Consider the following 15,984-nt stretch of genomic DNA (forward strand, 5'->3'; position numbering starts at 1 on the left):
TCTCCTATGTCAGGGCCAGAGAACATCGCTCTCCCCTTCCTCCGCTCAGAAGATGGCCAAGTCCACGTCGCCTAGATGGAGTGTCCTATCTGCAAACTCTCCTGGTGCCCCAGAGTCAGGCTTTCTCCTGCTGCCCATGCCCCTTATACCCCACAGCCCTCCCCTGAGGCGTCAACACCTCAGGGACCTCCCCTGAGGCCCTACGTGATCACTGTGTCCTGCGCCCTCACAGGATTACAGATCAGAGACGGCAGGTTCCAGCCAAGGGCACACACAGCATCCGGGACCACAAGAAAGGAGAGCCAGGTGGTCACTGGATCACTGTGGAGACAGGCTGGGAACCTGGTCAGTCTATCTGTTGGTCAGTCGGGCAGTCCATCCATCCGTCCACCCACCCATCCACCCATCCATCCATCTCTCTCACTGTAACGGAGGTCTAATACACGTGAACTAATGGGCACACGTTCAGCTTGGTGCATTTTTACGTATGTGCACATACTGGTGAAACCAGTATCAAGATTTGGCTAGAATACTCCTTTCACCCTAGAAGGTTCCCTCAACACCTCCCCAGCTAGTGCCCCTCCCGGAGGCAGCCTCCACTGGGACTTCTCACTGCTACTTGGCATCCAGTTTCCTAAAACCCAGGGTGGAGCTCCCAACGCTCCCCAGTGTGGCTTGAGATAAGAGGGCTGACAACTGCCCCCGTGCTCTCTGCCACAAATGGGAGCACCGAGTTATGAAACTGTCTCTGAGTCTCTGGGCCCCCGAGCAGGGAGCTGCGGTGCTAACTGGGGTGCCCTGCCCCCATAGAAGCACACTCTCCTACAAACTGTCAGGCACACACGAGCACTGCAGATGCCAGTCCCAGACACGCGGGTGCACAGAGCCCCAAATTCAGGGCCACCCAGGCGAAAGAGCCTCCCATAGCCACGCCCCACCTCACCTGAGCCTGCACGTAGTCCCAGGCGTCCTGCAGGCTGTCCTCGCGACTGCTGTTGTAGTCTCGAATGAGCTCCATCACGATGCCGCCCATCTCCTGCTTCAGCTGCAGGACAAAGGTCAGGGTCAGATTTCCTGAAACCCGTGCCCACCTGTGGTCACCGCTACTTAAACTGCCTCCCCCCTCTTCCCTTCAGCAACCCTGTGACATGCTCATGGCTCCAACCACTTTCCTGGCGCTCCCAGGGTGCCCGATGCAGGCAGTGCCAACCACTCCTGCCCCACTGTCTCTTCTGCGATCGGCAGCAGCCTGGCCCTGTAAACATCAATATTCTCATGTCACTGCTGAGAACCCTGTAGGGGCCTCCCACCACCAAGGCAGTTCCCATCATCAGTGTCCTCGTAACAGCCTAGGAGGCCCTATGCCACTTGTCTGTCCTCCCTGGACCTTGTGTCCTCTGTTCTTGCTCCCTCTGCTTCAACTGTGTGGATTTCCAAGCTGTCTTTGTGCCAGGCACACTCCTGCCTCAGGGCCTTTGCACCTGCTGTTCCCACCGCCTGGAATGCTCTTCCCCCAGACATTAACATGGCTCACCCTCTGCTTCCTTCAGGGCTCTGCTCCAATGCCACCTCCTCAGAAAGGCCTTACTAGACCACTCTACAAAATATCAGCCCTTCCCCATTCCCCCTCCCCCCACCAATCAACCCCCCCTCCCCTGGCCTCCCTTATCCCACAAGGGAAAGCATGCTGTATTTTTCTTTAGAGCACTGATGTTACATGCTTGTTAGTTTTCAGGGCTTATCATCTCTCTCCACTAGCACATCAGCTCCATAGGGGCAGGGACCACATCTGGCACGCTCACTACAGGGTCCCCCATGGCCAGTGCCAAGCCTGGCACAGAATAGGTGTGCAGGGTACGTGAATGCTGAATGCACACCTAACTACTGCGGTCTGCCAGGCACCACAGCCAGACCCATGCAACTTCTTGGTGAATCCTTATGCCTCCCACAGGGCAGCTGCAGGGAGAAGGAGGGACAGGGAGGAGAGCCCAGCTCAGCTTCCTTCTTCCAAGGACCAGAGTGCAGCCTCTCCAAACAGGGTCCCCAAGGGTAGATGCCTGGAGGGGGCCCCAAGACTAGGGGACCTGGGACTTCGGCATCAACTATGTGATCAAAAGATCCTCCCTCTATGCAGGCATGGTGGCGGGTGCCCGTAGTCCCAGCTACTCAGGAGGCCGAGGCAGGAGAATCGCTTGAACCCAGGAGGTGGAGGTTGCAGAGTCTAGATCGCACCACTGCACTCCAGCCTGGGTGACAGAGTAAGAGTCCATCTCAAAACAAAACAAAACAGAAAAGATCCTCCCTCACCCCTTCCCAAGCCCTAAGCCAGCAGCGCCAGCCAGCCGGAGTGTGAGGTCAGTTGCTTTTCTGGCACCTGGCTGCTTGCCCCAGAGCTCCAAAAAAATCTTTTTTTTTTTTTTTTTTTTTTAAAGACAGGGTCTCCCTGTCACCCAGGCTGGAGGGCAGTGGCAGGATCTCAGCTCACTGCAACTTCTACCTCCTGGAGTTAAGCAATCCTCGTACTTCAGCCTCCCAGGTAGCTGGAGCTACAGGCGCGTGTCACCACGCCTGGCTCATTTTTGTATTTTTAGTGGAGACAGGGTCTTCCCACGTTGCCCCGGCTGGCCTCGAACTCCTGACCTCAAGTGATCCACCCACCTCGGCCTCCCAATGTGTTGGGATTACAGGCCTGAGACCCCACGCCTGGCCCAAATCTACATCTTGCCTATGCTGATCCTCACCCTGCTCAGGAATTGAGGGTCACTCTCCTTGTGGTGGAGAGCAGCACCTGCTCTCGGCTAACCCCACAGAGAAAACCCTCATGTACAAAGCAGGCAGAAGGGGGGTTTTGAAATAAGTCAGTTGTGCAAAGGGAGGCAAACCCAGAGCCAGCTGAGGGCAGGGCCTCCCTCCGCAATAAGCAGACCTGGGTGGGAGGGGGGCCTCCGAGAGCCAGCCCCTGCCTGGCTCCACCTCGCCTCTCAAACGGACCTTGCCCAGAGGCCTTCCAGGGCACATGCATGGATGGGCTGGTCATGGCAGTGGGAAGCCCCAGGGTGAGGGACTCTAGAAGGCAGGGATGCAAAGGAGAAGGCCACACACCTTCCCACCTTGGTTCCTGAGAAGGAAGAATTGGGAGAAACGGGATAGGTACTTCTAGATGGGGTTTTAGAGCCTGACTCCCAGGGAACCCTGTGGGTGGGGCTTCCTGCAGCTCCCCACAGGCAGCCCTCGAATGAACAGAAAACTCATATCCTGCAGATGGACCTGCAGCCCTGGCTCCTCACTCTTGGTTAAATTAATGCTGGGGCCGGGCATGGTGGCTCATGTCTGTAATCCCAGCACTTTGGGAGGCCGAGGTGGGCGGATCACGAGGTCAGAAGATCGAGACCATCCTGGCTAACATGGTGAAACCCCATCTCTACTAAAAAAAATTACAAAAAATTAGCTGGGCTTGATGGCAAGTGCCTGTAGTCCCAGCTACTTGGGAGGCTGAGACAGAAGAATGGCTTGAACCCGGGAGGTGGAGCTTGCACTGAGCTGAGATTGCACCACTGCACTCCAGCCTGGGTGACAGAGTGAAACTCTATCTCAAAAAAAAAAAAAAAAGAATGCTGAGAAACCAGCCTCCGATGATGCTCCCTGCCCTTCTCTCAATAAAGCTCTCAGCATGATACTTTAAAAAAAAAAAAAAAAAAAAAAAAAAAAAAAAAAACCTTATACAGAGTTCTGCAATTTACAAAGCTTTCTTGTCAGTAATTAATCACAACACTAATAGTAGTTAACTTTTATCAAATGTTTGTTATGTACCTGGTGCTGTGGTAAGCACTTTAAATGTATTATCTCAACTGAATCTTCACAGCAGACCTATGGCCTAGGTATTCACCCCATTCCCTCATTATAGAGACATAGAAAACAAACTCAGAGAGGTTAATTAACTTGCCCAAGGTCACACAGCCAACATGTGGAAGAAGTGACGTTTGTACCCAGGCTTGGCTGATTTCAGAACCCAGGTTTTTACCTATTAAGCTTTATTGGCATTTAAACCACATGGCCATACCCAGTTTTAACCAGGGCCCAGAAAAGCTAAGTGGTTTGCCTGAGTCACATAGCCTGGGCTGTCTGCCAGCCAATCTGACATCTCAGGTCCACCTCTCAACCCCAATGGGTGGGTGATCCCTATGGTGTGGAAAGGATGGGTTCTCCAGAAGCATCTGTGCAGAAAGCTGCCTCGCCCACATCCTCCCCACCCACCCAGCTTCCTCACGACATGTTGCACTGAGGCTCTGTTTAAACCCCAGCGTGGCTGTCACAGCAGCCTGGACTTCCCTGTTTCTCCCCCAGGCCCCCTGAAACGAGAAGGTGATGGAAGCTGGGTGGTTTCCACCTAGACAGGTGGTTTCCATGGAAACACCACAACATCTTTCAGTCCAGAATGTGGTTGAGGGACACACCTGGGCCACGAGGACCATGGCCACAGGGGCTGGTTCAGCTTGGAGCTGATGCCCTGGGACCCCAACGCTCAGGAGGCCTGTGCTGGGAGTACAGGGAGGTCACCCTGGCAACTAGGTAGCTACTGAGACCAAAAGGACATGGAGGTAGCAGGAGCAGACATTCATGATCTCCCTCCATCCACCCAGGGACCGCTCCACTGTTTCTGCCTGCCCTGCAGAAACCCACTGCTTGGGTGTAACCACCCTTCTATTTCTCCATGGAGCTGGGGAGGCCCCACTCCCTCAATGCCAGAGGCAGGCAAAAGACCTGGGCTGCCACTCAGTGCCATCCACATCGCAGGCACGGTGAGTGGTTCAGAGATGGGCTTGAGATCCACGCTCACACACCTAGCCCTCTTTCCATCCATGTGGTAGGATGAGGACCTGGGCTACCCTCAGGCTCCACGGGGGACAGCCTGCCCGAGAAGGGAGCCAACAGAGGAGGGCAGGGCTGAAGGGTGGAGAGGGACAGCAGCAGCCTTTGGGAACCTGGATACAGCTGAGCCTTCTGCTGGCTCTAGCCACTTTCAGTTGAGTCACTGTCACATGCCATAAAGAGTCCTGCCCAGGGTCAGCTGCATAATTTACACCTAGTGCAAAGTGAAAATGGAGAGCCCCTCGTTTAAAAATTATTAAGAATTTCAGCCGGGCGTGGTGGCTCACACCTGTAATCCCAACACTTTGGGACGTTGAGATGAGCAGATCACTTGAGGTCAGGAGTTTGAGACCAGCCTGGCCAACATGGTGAAACTGCATCTCTACTAAAAACACAAAAATTAGCTGGGCATGGTGGTACGTGCCTGTAGTCCCAGCTACTCGGGAGGCTGAAGCAGGAGGATCACCTGAGCCCAGAAAGTGAAGGTTGCAGTGGGCTAAGAACTCCAGCCTGGGCAACAGAGCGAGACTCTATCTCAAAAAGAAAAAAAAAAAAAAGAATTTCAATACAGCAACAGCAGAGCATCCTGTGCGATTGCATAGGTTGAATGCCGAGGAAGCCAGCCTTGTCTTCCCTGTCTCCCTCCTCCCCATTTCTCAGAAGAGAAAAGTGAGGCTCAGAATTGGAGCAACTTCCCAAGATCACACAGATAGAAAGCAGCGGAGACATGACCAGATCTTGATCTGTGCAGCTCCAGGGCCCCAGGATCTTAGCCTCGGCAAGCTGCCCGCCGCCTCCCCGTGACCCTGCTGTCCTCTGCGTGGCTCTACTCACGTCCCACCCAAATGCTGCGCTTTGACCTCCCCTTTTAGTGTGAATTTTCACAGTCAGAATTAGGAGAGACCTTTGAATCCAGAAAATCATCCAAATGTAAGAGTCACGCTTTTCTAGGCTCTGCTTAAATGCTCCCTGTGATGGGGAACTCAGTAACTCACACGAGAGCATGTTGCGGAGTTGGGAGGCTCTTGATACAATTTAAGTTCTGCTCAAATGACTTCTACCCACCTGTATTAGTTCACATCCTCCTCCTCTCCCAGCTACCTAAGTCCCAGCTGGGACCACAGGAATAAATCAAATCCCTCTCTTGAAGGACACATCTCATCGAGATACTTGAGACCAGACTACATCTCCAGGGTAACTTTTCAGGCTTCTGTGCCCACCTGTTGGGGTGCTGTGCAGACCTCTCACCATGCTCTTTAAGGTGTGAAATCACCCCTTATAATGAGGTACCAATGCATGAATTGGACCCACATCTTCCTGTCCTCTCCAGGTTTCCCACAGGAGATGCTGGCAAATGCTTTGCTAGAATACAGATACACCAGCTCAGAAGCTGCATCCCAGTACCCTGATAGGAAATGAGGGCCCTTGGCCATAAAGGGGGTGGTGGGAGCATTTAGTCTTTGTGACCACCTGTATCTTTCCTGCAAGTCCAGCTGCAAGCCCCGTAACTAGCTACCCCAGAATTCGGAGCCAGTGGCCAGCATGTGCTTCAGAGATTCTAGCCCAAGTGTCTTTCCATAATCCTTTTCCAGAGGAACGGCCTGGACTCCTCCATTCCCTTCTCAACAGGGAAGAGAAAGGTCACCTCTCCCTGTCCCCAGCTCCAGCTGCCCTTCCTCCCTCTGCCCCATCACAAGAGAACCCCAAGCCTGAGAATCAGGAAGTTCTAATTCAGCAAGCAGACAGCTCACAGAGAACCACACTGTCCCCTAGGAACCTGTCTCGCCACCTGCGTCTCACACATGAGAGTATATGCGCACCAGCAATTTGGAGCTTTCAGGGTGAGAGCGAGGAGGACGAGAAGGAAATCACAGTTCCCCTGACCAACATCTCTGGGGAGCTGTCTGACCAGCCACTGCCACTGTCACAGCCCCCACCTCTGGCTCCCAGCCAGGCCAAGTGAGCCCCTTCCCCTCCAATGTCTTCTCCTTAAGCCTGATAGCTCTCAGAGCCTCAGGGGCCTCCCTGGCACAGGTAGGGCCAGCCAAGTGCATCCAGCTCAGCTCCCGCACACCACAGGAAAGGGCAAACTGCATCTGCTTCCTTCTCACCCCTCCCACCCCCACTGTCTAGAGAGAACAAGTCAGAATCCCTGATTGCCTGCACTGGGCATGGCCCAAGAGCTCGCCTGTGGATCAGAGGGGCTGGGTAACTTTTCCAAAGCCACACAGCAATCAGCGACAGAGCCCACACTAAAACACAGGGCCCCTGAATCCCAGAGTTGGGCTCTGCTCACCAGAGGCTGGATAAACAAGCAGATGAGGATCTTAGTGCCACGCCCAAATCCTGGTTCCCACAGCCCTTGCTCTGCTGACAACGAGGGCAGCAGGAACAGCTGCCACCTATTGAGCCCTTACCAGGCCCTCATGAAGTGAATAATGGCAGCAATAATAATAAACACTGGCAACGATGCCAGCAACATCGGCCTCCGGCTGGGCGCCGCACGACATCCTTCTCGTATGTTAGGGCTCTTCATCTCTCAAGTGCTGCGAGGCAGCCCCTGGGGGCTCCGGCTCCAGACAGGATCAGGTTTTAGAAAGGGCCTGGGGGGACAGATCACACCCGCCAGTGGGGGCTGGGGTAGCAGCCTGCAATGACTCCCATTTCTATTTCCCCAGGGATGCCCTAATGGGGCAGGCAAAGCCCATACACAGCCTTGCTTCTGTTCAGGTTCAATTTTGCCATCAAATCAGTTGCAAATGCTACTTTTGGTTTTCTTTTTTCTTTTTTCTTTTTTTTGAGACGGAGTCTTGCTCTGTCTCCCAGGCTGGAGTGCAGTGGCGCGATCTCGGCTCACTGCAAGCTCCGCCTCCCGGGTTCACGCCATTCTCCTGCCTCAGCCTCCTGAGTAGCTGGGACTACAGGTGCCCACCACCGTGTCCGGCTAATTTTTTGTATTTTTAGTAGAGACGGGGTTTCACCGTGTTAGCCAGGATGGTCTTGATCTCTTGACCTCGTGATCCGCCCGCCTCGGTCTCCCAAAGTGCTGGGATTACAGGTGTGAGCCACCGCTCCCAGCCTACTTTTGGTTTTCAAAGTGCTTTTCTGGATTTCAGAATTGCAGAGAAGGGACAGTGAGCGGGCCTATATTGTTACTAGTTTGACAAATGAGGAAACTGAGGCACAGGGAGGCTGAGTAGCATGCCCAGAATGTCAGAGCAGTGGTTCCATAGTCGAGACCCTTGGATACCACTCTGCATGTTCATAGAAGTATCACAGTCTGTGTTCACTCCAGCCTGGGTGCTAGGGCAGGGAGAGGCAGGTTTATTCTCAATTTATAGAAGCAGAACCCAAGGCTCCAGAGGTGACATGCCATGCCAAGGTCCCCAACCTCCCCATCGCTGCCCTAAGAACAGTGGCTGCGGGTGGCAGGGGCAGGAAGGACGGAGGGCAGCCCTGGAGACCACAGCAGAGTCGCTCCCACCCACCTGCACAGGAGCCCTATCTCCTTTCAAAAGGCCTTTCTTCCTTAGGTTCAGGCAAGTCCCACCCCCATGCCGAGCCTTGTCTGCCAGAATAAACACCATCAAAAGTATGTTTAGTCTTCCACTGAGATTTACGACGCGTTGGGAAAGAAGAAAGAAATCGTTCATTCCAACTTGGGCAATACAGTGGCATCAGAACTTCTTCAGCAAAGCCAGAAAATGTCCCCCTGCCTTCCAGAAAAGGTGGTGGTGGACGAAGGTGAGGCAGGCTGCGACTAGGGGGTGTGGACTCTGGAGGGGAAGATGGGGGCGGTCGTGCAATGCACAGAGCCTGGCTGGGGTTGGGAAACCCAAATCTCGAAACAAGTCCTGTTCTGGGACTGACAGGACACCTGTGAGTCTAAGCTCATCATCATCAGCCAAGCAGAGTTAACAGCCCACGGGAGGGCAGCACGGTGTACAGGGAGGCATGGGCCTCGGACTCCGAGGGAGCAGGATGGAAATCCCCGCTCTGATGCACCAAAGCTGCGTGTGTCAGTGGCCGAAAGTCACTTTGCTTTCCTGGGTCTCAGTTTCTTCAAATGGAAAATGTTTGTAAATTTGAAACGTGTATTTCAGCTCACTTTTCTAGCTCAGCTCCTGGCATGTGGTTGGTGCCAACGCGGTGGGTGCCATCTTTATTACTGAGAGATGGTGAATCACACAGACTGCACGAGATCCCTGTAGAGGCGACCAGCTTCTGAGTCATAGAAGCTGGCTCACTGGGGCCTGATTCTAATCCACCCTGTTTATATCACTAACTGGGTACTAAAGAAGCTCCAGTGCCATAGGGCAAAAATGAAGACCTGACCCCACAACCATTTTTCTGGGAAAGGAATTTCCCTCCCTTAACTGCTGGCTTCCTGCCTCATAGCCAAACAAGCTGCTTTTCATCTACACAATCCACTATTTTCCACTTTTGCCTTGACTGCCAGGAAGCTCAGTGCCCAAGTTAGCCCTTAGTTACCAACAGTATCTTGTCTTGTTGAAGTTCTATTAAGTTCTAAGTTCTATTAAGTGTTCGTTGCTGATGTTGATGTTGGTATAGTGTTTTCTCAGTTACCTTCCAAGAGGGATCTCAGGCAACTTGACCTTCAAGTGGTGACGTGCAGGAGCCCAACTGGCTGCCGGCTCTGCCACCCTCACTGGTGGACAAGAACTGGTGGCACTGGAAGCAGGGACCCCAAGGGTCTGCTAGGCCACAGGCCACGTGCAGCAGGGTCTGGGGACAAGTGAACTCAGGAATCGGAGTCAGGGAGCCTAGGCTGACCTTACTTCTTCATCTGCAGGACGGAGATTCTCCCATGACCTTGAGAGGGTCTAGTGAGGATCAGTGAGAGGACTGTCACGTGGTCAACACTGTACTTGGTATATACTGTGCATGAACTCAACTGGAGGGATGGTGGGGGTTAGAGCCACTGTTATCAATGTTGTTATTGCTCTTCATCTCAGAGTATCTGCTTCTCCATCTGTCAACATAAAACCCTGCAGAGCCATTGTGAGGACAAGATGATGTATGGAAAGCTTCTAGAAGATGCCACGTGCACACAGTAGGTGCTTCTTACACAATAACTGTGACTCACAATTAACTGGCTCACCCAACAGCCATTCTTGGCTCCTTTCTCTCTTGTGCCTCTGTCTTTAAGAGTCTGAAAGTTTGATACTCACATTCTCAGCCTCCTTTACAACCAGGGGTGACTTTGTAACCCAGTCTGGGGAAGTCTGTTGGAGGGTTTTGTTTTGTTTTTCAGACAGGGTCTCACTCTATTGCCCCAGGCTCTGTTTCATGGCTCACTGTAGCCTCAACCTCCTGGCCTCAAGTAGCGGGGACCACATGTGCACATCACCATGCCTAGCATTTTAAAACATTTGTTTGTAGAGATGGGGTCTCACCATGTTGCCCAGGCTGGTCTCAAAGCAATCCTCCCACCTCTGCCTCCCTAAGTGTTGGGATTATAGTCATGAGCCATTGCGCCCAACCAGGGCTTGCTTTTCTGATAAAAGGGATGGCAATGTCTGGCACTGCCCACTTCCCCATCTTCCAGCCACAGCAGCACAGACGCCGTGCCTGGTGCTGTGGCAGCCATCTTGGAACGACGAGGTAAGTTTCATAATGCAGGAAAGTCATCCCAGTGAGGATGCTGAACAGCCAGAACCACGGCCTCTGAGCTTCGAAACCAGACTTCCGGGCAAGTCAACCACAGATGTCCTTCAAGTTTAAGCCGCCGTAAGTCTGATATTCTGTTTCTGAAAGCTGAACATCTCCCCTCGGACACAAGACTGATGTTTTTATTAACAGTCTCCTTCTAAACCTCATTTGTGGGTGAGTGGCATGGATTGAATAGTTGCTAAAGTATCTTCATAATAACAAGAATGACATTTATTGAGTACTTATGGTGCCATGTGTTATGTGTTTCACTCAGATAATCTCGAATAATCTTTGTAACCACTCAGAGAGTTCAGTTTTCTTACTGTTTCCATTTTACAGATGGTGGAACAGACACATAGACGCAAGCAGCTTGCCCAAGGCCACACAGCTAGAAAGCAGTGTGGTCAGGCTGAGATCCAGGCCCAGCAGGCACTGCCCACACCTGCTGCCTTCTCCTCTAACACTCCCCCATTTGATCACAAAGAATAGTGTCCAGAAGGCCGTCCCTGACACCTACTGAGTCTGTCTGTGACAACTGGGGGGGCTCCATGTCCATCCCCCACACTCAAGGTCAACCCCCCACATGGCTGGTCCAGCCCAGTGAGGGGGAAGGGAGAGAGGGGCTTACCTTGCCCATGTTGAAGTAGAAGAGGGCCCCAGCCGTCACCTGGGCAATGAGGATCAGGAGCAGGAAGGCAAAGTACTGGGGACACAGAGCAGGCACAAAGTCAGCTGTGGGTCCCCGACCAGGTGCACCCAGCCCGCATGCCTCGGGAGACGCTCTCCACCCGGCGTTACGGCCAGCTACGTGCTCAGGCTGCACTCGGCTGGATGAGAGGAAATGGGCATCAGCTGCGGAGGGATCCGTACTCACCAGCCCCAGCAGACAGCGGACCTCATTGACGGCACCAATGCAGCCCAGGAAGCCCATGAGCATGGTGACTGCCCCCACGCCGATGAAGACGTAGGCCCCCATCCTGAGCGAGCTGGAGGAGGTTTCTAGGGGGAAGAAGAAGCACACTCACTAAGTACAAAATCAGTGGGCCCAGCAGGTATGAACACCTGGCCTAACCGCCCAGGTCTGCTGCCCGATCCCCTCTTTGGAGCCAGGGTGTTGGGGTCAGCTGCATTCCCCTGCTGGCTTCTCACTGCCCAACAGGGAACCAGCTCACCCCCATTCCCACCTGTGTCCCTCCCCCAGTAAACTTGCAATCCGCACCCTCATCCAGCCTAAGCCCCTTCCCGGCTTTATTATTTTCTTCGTAACGCTTCTCAGGATTGAACAGACTACATTTCACTGATTCTTCTTGCTCATTGTCTGCTCTCCCCCTCCACCAAGGACCTGAGGTGCATGAGGGCAGAAGCTTCGCTGTATTCCCAGGAAACCCTCAGCTCGAACAGCGCCTCTGGCAGTGAGGTGCTGGGCACAGTGAGGATCTGCGGAATTGACAGACAAGGGGCTGGCTCCTTCTCCAGGGGCCACGGACGTTAAGATTGTAAGCTGATTTTTAACCCGCCTTCCTTCTTGTCCATATAATAACAAACACCAGCCTTTCTTGCCCACTCACTGCGCCTTAGGGGGTTTCTACACGCCGTCTCCAATTCTGACATCACCCTGCCTGGCAGGCACTAGCAGGGCCCTTTCACAGATGAGAAAACTGAGGCTCAGAAAGGCGCATAGGCAAGGGCCTGAGCTGGAATTTGAAAATATGCAAACCTCCAATGCCACACCCTTTCCGCTCATGCACAGGGCACATGTATTGCTACAGGTGTGATGCATGTTCATTCAGCCAACAAATGTTTACTGGGTGCCCACTTCATGCCAGGCACCGTGCCAGTTGCTGGGGATGCAGAAGAGTGACTAACAAGGTCTGACATTTGGGGGTGGGGAGTGGAGACAAAAAGTACACAGTACAGGTTTTCTGGTTGTGTTGGTCGCCATGAAGATACCAAAGCTGACTCATTGCAGAGAACTGCCAGTCGGGGAGAGGGTCGGAATGGGTCGAGGAAGGCCAGCCTGAGCCAGTGACATTTGAGCCAAGACGTGAATGAAGAAGTCAGCCAAGCAAAGATCTGTGGGAAAAGCATTCCAGGAAGGGGGCACAGCAGGTGCAAAGGCCTGAGGAAGGAGGAGCTGGGTGTATTTGAAGATTGGAAAGAAGGCGAGAGAATGGACCAGTGAGAGCAAGAAAGGAGCCCGGGAGGAAATGACGCTTCGGAGGTGCAGGAATGGGCCTGATGGCTAAGACCTTCTTTAGAGTCACCTGTGGACAGGCCCATTCCGGGAGGCGGAGGTCAGGAATCCAGCAGGGGCACTTGGCCAACATTTCCTAAGACACCCAACCCATCACACAGGGTAAAGCTCATGTCATCTCTAGCTCACCAGCATGGGTACGCTGTACCCCCAGCAGAGGACACACCTGGAGGGTGAAGATGCTGGCATCTCCAGAAGGCTGGAGAGCAGTGTGGATCAGAGGAGCCTCTTAGGGATGCAGATGCTTGCGTCCGTTACAACCCGACCAAGATGCTCCCAGCAGAAGGCCAAGGACCTGCGTTTTTAACCTGCGCCCCTAAGCACTGAGGCACAGCCAGGACCAACCCCTTGACCATCAGCAGGGAGAATACAGGCCTGGGGCTGGCCATGACTCCCTGGGGATCCTGGAGAGGCTGAGGTCCCCACCTTGGTCCCCAACAGGCGTTATTGCCCTTAAGGAATAACGATCAAGCTGGAGGATGGGAGGGAGTCTGTGGGATTCAGCTCCGCTTCCTGATTACAGACAGAATGTTCTGGAGCTCAGGAAGAGCTCTGGCCAGCCCACCCTGCTCTCAGGCTTCCTCCACCCAGTTCCTCACAGGAGCCCCCCACCTTCCTCAGGGTGAGTGTGGGGACCTCCTGGCACTGAGCCCCAGCCACCAGCGTGCGCAGGGAGAGGCTGTCAATTCCACTTTGCCTAAACTTCCTGGGTTTGGCTTCCAACAATTTCTCCCAGTGACTACTCCCAGAAAAAAGAAACCGGCACTGCCCAGACAGCCACTGTGTGCCAGCCCCAAACAAGGCCCTTTATCCAAAGCATCCTGCCTAATTTCACCAACCGCCCTCTGCGGCTGTACTCACATCCTGATTTGTCTGCAAGGACCCCGAGGCTCAGAGAGGCTAGCAGGCTGTAAGCTGCCTGGCAGGCAAGGCCCAGGGCTGAGACCCCAACTCAGATCCTTTCCCTGGGAGACCAGACGAACTGCGAGGTCTCCGTATCTCAGAACATTTCACTGATGCCTTTCCCTGTCCCCCCAGGATCCCAGGCCTACCCCACATCTGAGCAAGCTGACTTAGGAAGTAGGTGACGGTATGTTCCGGGGTAGGCCATCCACAGGGCATGGCAAAAACAAAACAAAACAAAACACCTTTTAGTCTTCCTGGGCCTAGAAGGGACCAGGAAGGTAGAAAGGAGGTGGCCCAAACAGAAAGGGACGAGGGATCAAGAAAAGTAGATTCTAATCCCAGCTCTGCTGCCAACACGCTCTGACCCTGGCAAGCCATTTTCTATTTCTTTCTCTGTAAAATGGGTCTAAAGCCTGCTACTTGAAGATGGCAAAAGGATTAAATTGTATTATAAAATGTAGCTAACCATCACGTATGTAGGGTTTTTCACTGGTGCCTGTCCTAAACTCTTTTCAGATAAAAACGAGAGGCTCATTTAATTTTCTCACAATAACCACAGAAAGTGCACTCTACTACGATCCTCATTTTATAGGTGAGGAGGCACAGAGAGGTGAAGCAATGTGCTGAGGGTCACACAGCTAGTGGACAGCACAGCCGCGAATCAAACCCCAGCAGTCAGGCTCGAGTCTGCTCTTCACTGCAGAGTGCTTCCTCTTACTAAGGTACTAACCAGTGGCATGTGGCTGCAGAGCCATGTGGTCCAGGGGTTCAAGGCACGGGCCCGGAAGCCAGGCTACCTCATCTGCAGCCAGCTCCCCTACCTGCTTGCTGTGTGCAAGTTACGACGCCTCTCTGTGCTTCAGTTTCCTCCTCTGTAAAATGAGGATAGGAACGCCCAGCCCCATGAACTCAGAGCAGGGATTCAACTCGGCAGGGAAAGAGCTATCCCCAGTTCTGCCCCTCAGCTGCTCCGTGACTCTTAGCAAGTCATTTTCCCCACCTCTGGCCTCAGTTTACACCAGTGCCTAGTGACCCGGCTAGAGGATCAGTGTTTCTGAACCCTGGCTGCCTGGGGAATCCACCTGGGGAACTTTTTAGAGAACACCAGCGCTCAGGCTCCCACGCACACTGACCGTCAGGTCCCTCGGGGCGGGTGGGGCTCGGGCTGAAGCATTTGTAAAATGCACCCTCTACTGCAGACAGTAGACCTTTAAGATCTGGCCAGCTTGAGATTGTCAGACCCGAACAGGGAGGAGGCCAGAGCCGCAGCAGGAAGCTCTCCCCACCCAGCAAGCTCACCCCCACTGCACCAGCCGTGGGGCAGGGCGCAGAGGGCAGAAATGTGGGTGGGCAGGCTGGGCCTCTAGACTTTGCCCTGGGGTGCAGAGCCTGCTGGGTTGGGCCATGACTCAGGAAGTAGACAGTTGGCCTCATGGGGCCAAGGAGGGTGTGTCACACAGGCCAGGAGAGTGTGGGGGGCATGGGTCGCCCACCCACCTTAACCCCAGAATGGAGGGTGAAAGGGGGTAAGACTGAGAGCCCCGGGGTGCATCAGATGTGGCTAGAGTGTGGATCATCCTTGCTTTCCATCTCCTGGAGAGGAGGCCTAGCCCCTGGGGCTGGGGGGACAGATGTGGCCTCTCCATCATCACATCCTAGCCAGGTTCCGCTTTATGTAAATCAAGCAGCTGTCACGGGCCACATTCCAAACCAGCTGCCTTGGGCAGCTGCTGGGAGAAGTGAGCCAAGGCCGCACTCAGCGAGGGGAGTGGCACGGCTGTCCCCTGGGGGCTTCTGCTGTACCTCCCTTCCACCACAGGGAGCCCCTGAGAGGTCAGCGCAGCAGGCCCTGACGGCTTCCTGGAGGAGGCTGAGCAGGCACGGAAGGGCTCTTATTCCTGTAGAAGTGCCTTGGGCCTCTTTTCTTCTGCCTCTAAAGAGTGAGAGAAGGGGTTTCCACACTGTGGCTCACCCTGCCCTGTGCTGCATTTAGGACCAAAGCTCTTGGAGTTCGAGTCCCACACCCACCATTTAGAAGCTGTGTGAACTTCAGCAAGGGACTTAACCTCTCTGAGCCTCTGTTTCTTCATTGGTAAGGCGGGAATAGAAACGTATCTACCTCACAGGGCTGTGGTGGGATTAAGACAGTTTATCGGTACAAACTGCTTGGCACATGAGGAGCATGATAATTGGTGACTGTGCCTGGAACCTTCCTCATCCGTGCACACACCTGACCCACCGAGCTGCTGCCGGGCTCATAGCGAAGCACCACTCACAGCAGG

General features: G+C 53.8%; 1 protein-coding gene across 6 annotated transcripts in view; it reads right to left on the reverse strand.

The window, feature by feature from the left end:
* The window catches only part of CD82 (CD82 molecule), a 55,890-nt gene that overhangs the window by 3,727 nt on the left and 36,179 nt on the right, over window positions 1–15,984 (reverse strand). For all 6 annotated transcript variants that reach the window (XM_077963081.1, XM_002799571.4, XM_028833496.2 and 3 more), the window contains 3 exons: window positions 11,417–11,541; window positions 11,171–11,245; window positions 944–1,045 (listed from right to left, as the gene is read on the reverse strand). In XM_077963081.1, the coding sequence (XP_077819207.1) occupies window positions 944–1,045; window positions 11,171–11,245; window positions 11,417–11,518 (279 nt within the window). In that variant the 5' untranslated portion in view covers window positions 11,519–11,541. The remainder of the gene's footprint in view (window positions 1–943; window positions 1,046–11,170; window positions 11,246–11,416; window positions 11,542–15,984) is intronic.

Source organism: Macaca mulatta, chromosome 14 (genome assembly GCF_049350105.2).
Source record: "Macaca mulatta isolate MMU2019108-1 chromosome 14, T2T-MMU8v2.0, whole genome shotgun sequence".
In the NCBI taxonomy this organism is placed as follows: Eukaryota; Metazoa; Chordata; class Mammalia; order Primates; family Cercopithecidae; genus Macaca; species Macaca mulatta.